Source organism: Cyprinodon tularosa, unplaced genomic scaffold (assembly GCF_016077235.1).
Source record: "Cyprinodon tularosa strain WSP-4 unplaced genomic scaffold, ASM1607723v1 ctg689, whole genome shotgun sequence".
Classification (NCBI taxonomy): domain Eukaryota; kingdom Metazoa; phylum Chordata; class Actinopteri; order Cyprinodontiformes; family Cyprinodontidae; genus Cyprinodon; species Cyprinodon tularosa.
The window spans coordinates 183302-196771 of NW_024039439.1; the positions used below are offsets into that span (position 1 = coordinate 183302).

The 13470-nt window shown below is 37.4% G+C and overlaps 1 protein-coding gene across 1 annotated transcript in view; it reads left to right on the forward strand.

Moving 5' to 3' along the window:
• The window catches only part of LOC119771743 (glutamate receptor ionotropic, NMDA 2C-like), a 155368-nt gene that overhangs the window by 65556 nt on the left and 76342 nt on the right, over positions 1–13470 (forward strand). The window contains exon 4 of the mRNA XM_038267865.1: positions 11046–11111. Within this exon, the coding sequence (XP_038123793.1) occupies positions 11046–11111 (66 nt within the window). The remainder of the gene's footprint in view (positions 1–11045; positions 11112–13470) is intronic.

The window sequence follows — 13470 nt, forward strand, 5'->3', positions numbered from 1 at the left end:
ACCCAGGCTATTGGATAATAGCGCGTTGTTACAAACACCAGATACAGCACTGGGACTTGATCAACAGCCGATACCGCACCGTGACGTCACAAACCAGTAGGTGGTAGTAGTGTTCTTTGGCAAACATGGATGCCTCCAGTAAAGCACAATTAGAAATGACTCTGAATTAAAAACTCTTATCATTTATTGAACAGGATGGAATCATTTCATTTAAAGAACTTTCAGAAGTTTAAACTTCCTTTACCATGTTTTTAGCTTCAGCCTAATACGCCTGTGTTCTGTTATTTCTACGAGCTTTTCAAGTGGTCTAGTTTCCACTTGGAGTGTGAAGGTGAGCCTCAAACAAGCTGGTAGAAATCCAGTGTGCTCTGATATCGGTGAGGTAGTCCTCAGGCTGCGGCTCTCTGGGGCTTTGAGGAGGCTCTGAACTGTGGGAAAGAGAGGATCAACAGGAGGGGGAGATGACAGGTAGTCGCCCCCTGAGACGCCAGCAGACAGAAAAGATCTGAGCCCCGGTCCCTCGCGGTGTGTCGTGGCTTAACTGCCTCCTCTCCAAAGCTTCGTCCTTAAACTCGTTTAAGACTCCTTTAATTTTCTCTCTTCGGTTGGTTTAATAAGCAGAAGCTCATTAAGGAGACGGCTACATTCTTCCCCATCTTCTTACACCAGCTGTCCGTCAGCGAATCAATTTCAGAAGAGGATAACTGGAGCCAAAGGCCTTCATGCTCTTACACTTTGTTACATCACAGGTCTGCTCTCTGCGCTGTTAGCCTCCTCAGATCACAACCAGTTTCACTAAAATCAGGCAGAGATAGATATTCCAGACGCTGAGAAATCTCTCTTTAGAAATAATTAAAAGTTGTTAGAATTCCATATTCTAAATGATTTAAAATCAGATAATATATTTAGATGCCTATTTTCAGAATAAGATCATTTTATAATAACCTGAGTAAGTTAATTGAATTCAAATATTATGTGGAAACTGATTTCCTTAAGAAATGTGAGAAAGCACAATAAGAAATAGAATTATTTTCAACCTAAAATGTTATATATAATTTTTAATTTGAATAAACTTTACTTTAAGATTCTATGTTTATTTTTAATGTTCATATTGTGGGCTTGAGTCCAAGTTTTACACTTTTTTTTGTAACTAATTACAAAATAACTTTTCAGTTATGCTTTTAAATCTTTTGACAAATAAACTTTTCTTTCAGGTTAATCTGAAGTCTAGATAACCAGATTATATCTTTAGGCATAGATTTTATTTCTAAACCAGTAAAAACTCACATGCACTGGAAAAATGACCTAGAAATAAGGAAAAATGTCTTGAATTAAATGTATTTACCCTTAATTTGAGTATGTAAATGAGATATTTTGCCAATGAAATTAGTTTTTTTACTTTTAAAATAAGATAATTTGATAATATACCCTTGAAATATGACAACGCAATTGTGTTTTCTTATTTTAAGTGTAAATTGTCTTGTTCCATTGGCAAAGTTTCTGTTTTATCTCCTCAATTCAAGAACAAATTGACTTATTTTAAGAAAAAGCGACTTATCTACTTACATTTTTTCCAGTGTGGGCTCAGTGGCGCAGACTGCAAAAACAATCCAGAAATAAGTAAAAAATGGCTTAAATTAAGTATATTTAGCCTTAATTTGAGCAGGTAAATAAGATGATATCCCAATGGAATGAGTATTTTCACTCTTAAAATAAGATAGTTAGATAATATTTACTTGAAATAAGACGATAAAATAGTTTTTTCTTATTTTAAAAGGAAATTGTCTTGTTCCATTGGCAAAGTGTCTTACTTATCTCCTCAAATCAAGGAAAAACACACTTATTTTAAGAAGAAATAACTTATTGAGATTTATATTTTTTGCAGTGTAGCACTGCTGCCTTCAGGGGCGGAGCTAGATGGGGGGCCAGGGGTGGCCATAGCCACACTTAGCCAATCATCGGCCACCCCTGTGCCCCCCCCCCCCTACCATTTTTTCCCCTTTAATACAGATGGTGGCAGAAAGAATACTTTCAAGTGAAATATTCTAAACATTTAAATTTTTCATATATTAACAATAACTTGGCAACAAAAACACTGCGGTTGATTTTGCACATCAATATTTTAACATTAAAGATGATAAGTACAGAATTAATGCTCTTTTCAGAACTAGGTTTTGTGTTTTATGGGGTAAAGAGAAAATGATGTGTCTCTGCAAGTCATCTAGGAGTCTTCAATGAAATCATAGATAAATCTATAAACTATTTGAATAAAAACCTATTAAATAATCAATTTAGGTAGATATCAGTACTAAATATCAATTTTATGCAGAATTATTACTGATAAAAGTAGGAAAGTAATGACAATTTCTACTAATTGTCTTTTCTCGTCGTGCACTGCAAAAAATTCAAATCTTAATAAGTCATTTTTTCTTAAAATAACTGCATTTTTTACTGGATTGAGGGAGTACGTGACACACTTTGCCAATGAAACAAGACAATGTACATTTAAAATAAGAAAAAAACAACTGCATTGTCTTGTTTCAAGTGAATTTTTATCGTATTATCTTATTTTAAGAGTAAAAATACTCATACCATTGGCAAATCCTCTTATTTATCTACTCAAATTAAGGTTAAATTCACTTAAATTAAGAAATCTTAAACTTATTTCTAGATTGTTTTTGCAGTGTGTGAGTTTTTCAGATCACTGGAAAAAATCAAAATCTAGATAAGTAATTTTTTCTTAAAAATAAGTTCATTTGTTCTTGGATTGAAGAGGTAAAAGAGACATTTTGCCAATAGGACAAGATAATTTACATTTGAAATAAGAAAACACAATTGCATTGTCTTATTTCAAGTGCATATTATCCAATTATCTTATTTTAAGAGTAAAAATACTCAAACGATTGGCAAACTATCTCATTTACGTACTCAAAATAAGGTTAAATAAACTTAATTTTAGACATTTTTACTCATTTCTAGATTGTATTTACAGTGTATAGTTGATTGATCTTATGCCAAATAAAAACAAAAATAGTTTTCTCTTATATCAAGAAAATTTTTTTAATGAAAGCCAATTTTTTTTAAAGATATTCAGACTTTTTTAATTAGTACTTAATATTTTAAGTATTTATTTTTCCAGCTGTAATAAATGCTAACTGAATAAACAAAACAAAAATGTTTTTTTAAACTTATATTTTATCAAAGAGACATACTGTATGTAGAAGATGTAATCAAATAGGAAATTAGGTTCCTATTAAAGAAAAAAAGAAAACAGTCAGATAAAGTTGAACATGCTTTTTCCACTTCATCAGCTTTACAATGAACAGTGCCCTCCAGTGGATGGGGGTAACATTACAACACTTAACAATTAATTGGCTGGAAAAAAATCCACTAAACGATTCATTAACATGTCATTGCTAGTTGATTATTTACTAACACCCTTAATTCATAGTATCTAGTGGGATTCCCCTTTAAGCTGTTTAAATTCATAAAGTTTTACAGTTTGCCACCATTTTGTCCCATTCGTCTCGACAGAACCTGCATAACTGGGTCAATTTGAATTCCGTCTCACTGGCACGCAAATGTGCTCATTTTTCTGTTTATTTTCTGGGCTACTAAGATGCGAGCTTTGTGATGGCCGCAGAATAACTGTTGTCCTTGAATGACTTATGGTGTAAAGCCTCAGCTATATCCAGGAGCAAGAGGGGCCAATGCCCCCTCAAATTTTCGTTTTCGGATCGTTTTAATGTCTCTGTTCGCTTCGCACCAGGCTGTGAGCTGTTGTGTGTGGTCAGCAGCCCCCCCCCCCCCCCCCCCCCCCCACCATTTTGTATGCTTAGAGCCTGCTGTAATAAGCTGAAGCAGTCTGCTCAATTAAGCATGGTCATTCATGTCCTAAGATACTTTTACAATACAGTGATGGAAAATACAAAAAAAAAAAAAAAAAAAAAATAAAGTATCCTTGTTCTGTCCAAGGATGAAAAATGTTTTTTTCTTTTTTAGTGTCAGCCTGGCAGGAAGCTCATAAACACCAAGAGAAAAGAGAATTTGAGCTAATGAGGAGCTAAGCTCCACAATTAGGGGCCGTAAAGTTTGTTTAAAAAAACAAAACAAAACATGTTTTTAACAAAAAAGATTTGAAACTGAAAAACTCAAAAATACATTTCTTTTGTTTTTCCGTAAACATGCTTTACCGACCTAAAGTCAATGTCATCCACTAACATAAATACCATTGCTGAAATTATACGGACAGATTTATGCAGATCTTTCTGCTTATCTTGGATATTTTTCACGCTCTTAAAGAGGAAGAACCAGCAGGATTCCAATAGAAACATAAGCTTTGATCAGTGAGGAATAATCAGGTTATTTTCAAAATCAATCATAAATTGAATATCAATGATACTTTAAGGCCTTTTTAGAGGAGCCCTGGTGTTGGGCGGGGGGGTGTAACAGTACTCTGAGTGCCGATGTATAAGGGTTTAAATGTAGATTTCTGCCTGATTTGTTTGTGCAGCTATGTATATGTTTGTTTACATGTATGTCTGAAGATGCATATATTTACATATGTGTATAAATGTATATATTGTGTTTGTCATAAAAGGGGACAGATGGACCCAGTATTCAAAGTGAGAGAGTCAGTAGGAAAGTTCAAAACATTTATTGAAACAAAACAGCAACGGGCTGCTGTGGATCTGCAAGGACTGCAGGGAAAGGGGGGCGGGGCATCGCCCAATCACTGACACTCTGGAGGGAGAAACACAGGTAAGTGACCACGATCATCTGATAGGAGATGATTATCAGAGTGAGTCACTTGCCTGGTTTGACGGCTCAGTCTATCCTCTCAGTTATAAGCAGGATCTGCCGATGCGCTGCCAAAGAGATGCGGCCCTCAGCCACCCAGAGTGTCCCCGATGCTGCAGCCGATCCAGATCATAGGAAAACAGATAAGGCAGCAACAGTTCCCAGATCCAGGGTTCTGCAGTCTGTCCAGGGGTTCCGATCTGCTGAGGAACAGACAGATCCTGGGTTCCAGGAATCCTCAGAGCATTTAGACAGGCACAGAGTCAGACGGGTGCAGAAGCCGCTACAGACACGCACAAATGCGGACGGAGAGGCTCAGTGGTTGAGCAGACAGAGACAAGACGTAGTACCAGACTGCAAAAACAATCTGAAATTAAGTAAAAATGTCTTAAATCAAGTGTATTTACCCTTAATTTGAGCAGGTAAATAAGATAGTTTGCCAATGAAATTAGTATTTTTACACTTAAAATAAGATATTTAGATAATATGCACTTGAAATAAGACAATGCAATTGATTTTTCTTATTTTAAATGTAAATTGTCTTGTTCCATTGGCAAAATGTCTCATTTATCTCCTCAATTCAGGATAAAATGCACTTATTTTAAGAAAAAATGACTCATTAAGATTTACATTTTTTGCAGTGCAGGATTTCTGCAGGGATCTTTAAACTGGTCTCCTTCTAGGAGGAAGGTTTCCAGGAATAAAACTGACCGGGATATCTGTCTAGCGCTGCTGCAAGCTGTCAATCATGTTTCCCCGCCCACTCCCGTCAGATTAGGGTCAAAATCTGAATGTGAAAAAAACTGATTTGAAAGTGTAAAAAAAAAATAAATAAAAAATCTTGAAACTAAAGAAAAAAAAACTGAATATAATGGATTTGAATCTGAAAATCAAAAATCTAAAACTGCAATAAAGAAAAGAAATAAAAATAAATTGTGTAATTAAAATGCTAAACTGAATTTAGATTTCTTATCATTTTATGTTTGCTTTTTTAGTTTACCTTACATTATAAGGTAATGATTTCAAATCAAATATCATCTTCTAGTTTTTCTGTTTCTACTTAATTAAGAAGTAACTCCATACACGTCAAGTAGCAAAAGTTTTTCCAACTCTGCCGCTTCTTCATCCACTGCTTGGGAAGTGTTTTAGATGTTTCAGCTGCGTCAAGATACGCATCAACCATAGAATTTGCATGTAGAGTGGCTGCTTCTGCTGCTCTAAGTTAGGTGTTAACGTAGCATTAGTCTAGAAGTCAGTGAATGGTTTTGCGCCAAAATACACTCACCAGCCACTTTATTAGGTACCCCATGCTAGTAACGGGTTGGACCCCCTTTTGCCTTCAGAACTGCCTCAATTCTTGGTGGCATAGATTCAACAAGGTGCTGGAAGCATTCCTCAGGGAGTTTGGTCCATATTGACATGATGGCATCACACAGTTGCCGCAGATTTGTCGGCTGCACATCCATGATGCGAATCTCCCGTTCCACCACATCCCAAAGATGCTCTATTGGATTGAGATCTGGTGACTGTGGAGGCCATTTGAGTACAGTGAACTCATTGTCATGTTCAAGAAACCAGTCTGAGATGATTCCAGCTTTATGACATGGCGCATTATCCTGCTGAAAGTAGCCATCAGAAGTTGGGTACATTGTGGTCATAAAGGGATTGACATGGTCAGCAACAATACTCAGGTAGGCTGTGGCGTTGCAACGATGCTCAATTGGTACCAAGGGGCCCAAAGAGTGCCAAGAAAATATTCCCCACACCCTGACACCACCACCAGCCTGAACCGTTGATACAAGGCAGGATGGATCCATGCTTTCCTGTTGTAGATGCCAAATTCTGACCCTACCATCCGAATGTCGCAGCAGAAATCGAGACTCATCAGACCAGGCAACGTTTTTCCAATCTTCTATTGTCCAATTTCCATGAGCTTGTGCAAATTAGCCTCAGTTTCCTGTTCTTAGCTGAAAGGAGTGGCACCCGGTGTGGTCTTCTGCTGCTGTAGCCCATCTGCCTCAAAGTTCCACGTACTGTGCGTTCAGAGATGCTCTTCTGCCCACCTTGGTTGTAACGGGTGGTTATTTGAGTCACTGTTGCCCTTCTATCAGCTCCAACCAGTCTGGCCATTCTCCTCTGACCTCTGGCATCAACAAGGCATTTCCGCCCACAGAACTGCCGCTCACTGGATGTTTTTTCTTTTTCGGACCATTCTCTGTAAACCCTAGAGATGGTTGTGCGTGAAAATCCCAGTAGATGAGCAGTTTCTGAAATACTCAGACCAGCCCTTCTGGCACCAACAATCATGCCACGTTCAAAGTCACTCAAATCACCTTTCTTCCCCATACTGATGCTCGCTTTGAACTGCAGGAGATTGTCTTGACCATGTCTACATGCCTAAATGCACTGAGTTGCCGCCATGTGATTGGCTGCTTAGAAATTAAGTGTTAACGAGCAGTTGGACAGGTGTACCTAATAAAGTTGCCGGTGAGTGTATAATACAGACTGGTACTGTATTGACAGCCAGACCTCTCGGACCTGCTGGATCAGATCTATTCTGCAGAACCAAAACAAACAAAAAGAAGCAGCTTTTAGTTCTTCTGCTCCACTAATCTGGAATAAACTCCCAGAAAACTGGAAAAGGTCTGAAAACCTCAGCTGGTTTAAATCCAGATTAAAAACATATTTTGAGATTTTTGAGATCTGAACATTATTAAAGTTTTTAGTCCAACTTTTCTTTCCAATTTAGTATTAATAAGTTATTAATTATTTTATTCTAATGATTATCTTCAATTATTTATGTTGATTAGTCATTTAATTACCTTTGAGCCATTGAAATTTATCTTTTTCATATCTACCACTTTAAATTGCCTTAGAGTAACATTAAAATGTACTATAGAAATAAACTTGCCTTAATTTTACTGTGAAACAGCGTAAAAGAAAAACAGCTGGGAATTCTCTAACATTACGTGCATGGTTATAAATGAAAGGTTTAAAATATAAAGTTGATATTTAGTAAAAAACTTCCATCTGGTGCCAGCAATTGAAAGGAGGATCCCTGTATGTCAAAGAGTATTTAGAGTAACCAGAAACATGATTCATGCTCCATGATGTGTCCCTGTCATGCTGCACCGTCATCTGTTCCTCATCCCTTCACTGTCGTTGCATCTTCATCGCTGAAGCTTGTTAAACGTGTCCTCTGTCGATGTTTTCCGAGTCTGCATGCAAATGTATTTGTATGCAAACACTCAGACGTGAACAACATTAGACCTCCTTTTCTTGACAGAAAGAGAGCAGCAGGACGGCGCTGCACGTTAAGCACACTTGTTCCAGACAGGAAGAAAATGAAAAAAATCTCAGCCTGTCATAAAACCAACGCATCAATAAAGACACTGAATGTGTTGTTTTTATTCATAGCAGAAGTTCATTATGAACAACATCACTTTGCATCATTAATGTACAGCTGGAGGGCTAATTGTGCACTGCAAAAATGATCTAGAAATAAGTTAAAATTTCTTAAATTAAGTGTATTCACCCTTAATTTGAGTAGGTAAATGAGATAGTTTGCCAATGGAATGAGTAATTTTACTCTTAAAATAAGATAATTAGATAATATGCACTAGAAATAAGACAATGAAATTGTGTTTTCTTATTTTAAGTTTAAATTGTCTCGTTCCATTGGCAAAATGTCTCTTTTACCTCTTCAATCCAAGTACAAATGCACTTATTTTAAGAAAAAATGACTAATCTAGATTTAGATTTTTTGCAGTGTGAAGAACATGAGATTGCCTAAAAGTCAAAACTATTCAGAGGTTATTGCTTTTAGGTTTTGGATGTTTTTATCTTGATAAAAAAATTTGTTACAAGGCTAATTTGTGTTACCTCAGCACATTTAAAATGTATGGAAGCCTAGAGAGGTCCAACTCGACTTTATTTTTCTATTTTCTCCTTTTACCTTCTCGAGATAATGACATAACCATCTTGTTAACACGGCTAAACCATTAATTGTTTTCAGATTGATAGATAACCAAGTTTTTTAACTTAAATGTGAAATTTTTATATATTTCTTAACAATTCTGATATAATTACAGCTCTAAGTGTGTCGCTTTGTCAGCTACACTGCAAAAACGATCTAGAAATAAGTCAAAATGTCTTAAATAAAGGGCATTTACCCTTAATTTAAGCAGAAAATAAAGAGGATTTGCCAATGGAATGAAGATTTTTACTTTCAGAATAAGGAAATTAGATGATATACACTTGAAATAAGACAAAGAAACAGGGTTTTCCTTATTTTAAATGTAAATTGTCTTGTTCCAATGGCAAATAGTTTCACTTACCTCCTCAATTCAACAAAAATCGCACTTGTTTTAGGAAAAAATGACTTATCTAGATTAAGATTTTTTCCAGTGTACACTGGAAAAAATCAAGATCTAGATAAGTAATTTTTTCTTAAAACAAGTGCATTTGTTCTTGAATTGAGGAGGTAAAAGAGACATTTTGCCAATGGAACAAGACAATTTACATTTAAAATAAGAAAAACACAATTGCATTCTTATTTCAAGTGCATATTATCTAATTATCTTATTTTAAGAGTAAAAATACTAATTTCATTGCAAACTATCTCATTTACCTACTTAAAATAAGGATAAATACACTTAATTTAAGAAATGTTTACTTTTTCTACATCGTTTTTGCAGTGTGTGACCCCTAGGGGGTCCACAGAGGTACTGCATAAGTTTTGGTTGATTAGACCCCCTCCAATTTTTTCCACTAATTGAAATGTCTTTAAATCCACATGAACATGAATCCAACAGACTGTAGTAAACAGATAAATGGAGGCAGACGATGTCTTTCAGTCATCAATGCTAACATTCAGCGACACACAGGAGCTCTTTCAAGCTGGACACCGTTTCATTCACAACACCTGTCCCATAGACCAGAAATACTTTAAAAATCCCAGGGAGGGATTACTTTAGTTACATTACTCCATCTGTAATAGAATGACTATAGGAGCAGTTTGATAGAACACAATTTAATAACATTTAATATAATCAACCATCAGTTTGGGGTCCTTAGCCTGGAAAAGACCCCTGATTTAGAGTCTCTATGCACCAGTTAACGATTAGTCGATTACTAAATTAACAATAAACATTGAGCTGAGTCTCCAAACTACGGAAGCTGAGAGCAGTCATATGCAAATACACTTAATTTAAACATTTTGTACTTCTTTCTAGATCATTTTTCCAGATTATGAATCAGAAGTGGAAGCAAATCAAACCAACAACGTCGTCTCGTTGGCTAAAAGTTAAACACTGGATTATTTACAGGATTATATTACATATAGGCTGCCATGACTTCTAAATCCTCCCCCGCTGTTGTGGTATCAGTTTTAACACTGATCATCTCGTTACACTGCAAAAAATCTAAATCTAGATAAGTCATTCTTTCTTAAAATAAGTGCATTTGTTCTTGGATTGAGGAGGTAAAAGAGACATTTTGCCAATGGAACAAGACAATTTACACTTAAAATAAGAAAACTCAATTGCATTGTCTTATTTCAAGTGCATATTATCTAATTATCTATATTTAAGAGTAAAATTACTCATTCCATTTGCAAACTATCTCATTTACCTACTCAAATTAAGGGTGAAAATAACTTAATTTAAGACATTTTTACTTATTTCTAAATCGTTTTTGCAGTGTGTGATGAGAAAAGGGCTTTAGTTACACTGGAAAAACGATCTAGAAACTTAATTTGAGCTGGTAAATGAGATAGTTTGCCAATGGAATGAGTAGTTTTACTCTTAAAATTGTTTAATTAGATAAAATGCACTTGAAATAAGACAATGCAATTGTGTTTTCTTATTTTAGATGTAAATGTTCTTCTTTCGCTGGGAAAATATCTCTTTTACCTCCTCTATCCAAGAACAAATGCACTTATTTTAATAAAAAATTACATCTAGAATTAGATTTTTTCTAGTGCATCTTTCGAAAATAACTTGTTTTCTCGAGAAAACCACCGTGAAAAAATATCATGGCTTCCTCTCAGCTGCAATAGAAATGTGATCAGCATTAATTAATGTTATTTTCTCTCATTTTTTCTGCAGTTCTATTCTGGGGCAGTTTATAACTCATTAGTGCGGCGTTTAAAACCTGCCAAAAAACCCTGATGTGTTAAAGGCTTTTTGATAAGATGCAGAAACATGTTGCTAAAAAGGATTTTCTCTTTTTTTTTTTATAAACAGGCTGAGGGGTCCTCCTTCCTACAGATGGGAGCTTCTCTGGAGCAGCAGGTCATTTGCATGTTCAAGGTATGGAAATACTTTGAGTCAAATCTCCTTTGGACCCTAGTGGGCGAAAAAAAGGTTATTATAACAATTAGAGGGTCAGTCGTTACTGCTGGGACCGTTAAAGGCCGATTAACAGCGTGAACGGAAATCCCGAGGGTCAGCGGGGGAATCCCTGATTGGGAATTCTGGCCTAATTTTCACAAACGGGTCCAATCAGGATTAATGGTGGATTGTAGATATTCTCATGGGGCTAGAAAGAGTTATTATCAGATGTGTTTAGAAGTCAATCTTATAATCCCGCCAACGTCTGTTTGATCATAACCTCTCATTGGTCACAGGGACGAACATTTATCATATAGAGACAGATATCTGAGAGAACAAATAAAAGCAAATCAACATTTATAAAGCTATGGTTGATTTGGGGATTTATTGGAAATATACCACAAGTTTTATTTATTTATTTATTTTTATTAATTTTGTTTTGATTAATATTAAAATAGCCCCTCAGACGTGTTACCAGTTGTTCTTCTAAAGGAAAAGTCCGGTCAGCAAGGAATAAGCAATGGATCATTATTTATACCTAAAACTAATACGTTAAGTGATTTCATGGATTTAGCTTCAATCTCGAACAATTTTTATGCGATCTTTGAGCATTCATTTTTTCTCAAAGATCGTAACACCTCCCTCCTGCCATCTTCCGGCAGTGAGGAAGCTGCTCAGAATTAGGGAAATCCAGAAGGAAACCTGGAAAAAACTTGAGAAACTAAAAAAAGCTTGAGAAACAGTCCTTGTATTGCAATCAACCAGTGTTGTAGTACTCGAGATCGGTCTTTGTCTCGAGACCGTTTTTTGATGGTCTCGGTCTCGTCTCGGACTTGACCGCATTTGGTCTCGGTTTTGTCTCGGGCGCTGAGGACTCGGCATTTTATTTCAAGACCAGTCAAGACCACAACTGTGGAAATAACGCTAATCATCAGAATATTATCAGTTTCTTTAAGATCCTTCTTTTTATTGGATGTTTGGATTCAAATCCAAGCAATAACCTGTCTCATTGGTAAATGCATGTTTTTTTTGTTTGTTTGCTTTTTACCGCTGTCCCGCCCACCCCCTTTCACCTGCGCGTGGGCTGCAGCACTTCGATTGAAAGTCACAAGTGGTTGTCTGAGAACGGGATAAGATGTCGGCCAAATCATCAGTTATAAAATTCGGCAATTTAAATCAGAAAGAATATATTTGTAAAGCAACATCGAGGAAAAAAGTATACAGAATTTCATGCTGTGATTACTACACAGAAGTACTAAATAAAGATGTTAATGTTTATTCCAGTTCTGTGTGTTAAATATCTAGGTGTTTTTATGTGAATGTGGGTCTTTTAGATCAGTTTTTGTGATTTTGATCATGTTACACATTTTATTGTCACATACTGGCGCTGGTCTTGGTCTTGACTCGGTCTCGACTTCCCTCGGTCTTGGTCTTGACTCGGTCTCGACTTCCCTCGGTCTTGGTCTTGACTCGGTCTCGACTTCCCTCGGTCTTGGTCTTGACTCGGTCTCGACTTCCCTCGGTCTTGACTCGGTCTCGACTTCCCTCGGTCTGGGTCTTGACTCGGTCTCGACTTCCCTCGGTCTTGGTCTTGACTCGGTCTCGACTTCCCTCGGTCTTGACTCGGTCTCGACTTCCCTCGGTCTGGGTCTTGACTTGGTCTCGACTTCCCTCGGTCTTGGTCTTGACTCGGTCTCGACTTCCCTCGGTCTTGACTTGGTCTCGACTTCCCTCGGTCTTGGTCTTGACTCGGTCTCGACTTCCCTCGGTCTTGACTTGGTCTCGACTTCCCTCGGTCTTGGTCTTGACTCGGTCTCGACTTCCCTCGGTCTTGGTCTTGACTCGGTCTCGACTTCCCTCGGTCTGGGTCTTGACTCGGTCTCGACTTCCCTCGGTCTTGGTCTTGACTCGGTCTCGACTTCCCTCGGTCTGGGTCTTGACTCGGTCTCGACTTCCCTCGGTCTGGGTCTTGACTCGGTCTCGACTTCCCTCGGTCTTGACTCGGTCTCGACTTCCCTCGGTCTTGGTCTTGACTCTGTCTCGACTTCCCTCGGTCTTGGTCTTGACTCGGTCTCGACTTCCCTCGGTCTGGGTCTTGACTCGGTCTCGACTTCCCTCGGTCTTGGTCTTGACTCGGTCTCGACTTCCCTCGGTCTGGGTCTTGACTCGGTCTCGACTTCCCTCGGTCTGGGTCTTGACTCGGTCTCGACTTCCCTCGGTCTTGACTCGGTCTCGACTTCCCTCGGTCTTGGTCTTGACTCTGTCTCGACTTCCCTCGGTCTTGGTCTTGACTCGGTCTCGACTTCCCTCGGTCTGGGTCTTGACTCGGTCTCGACTT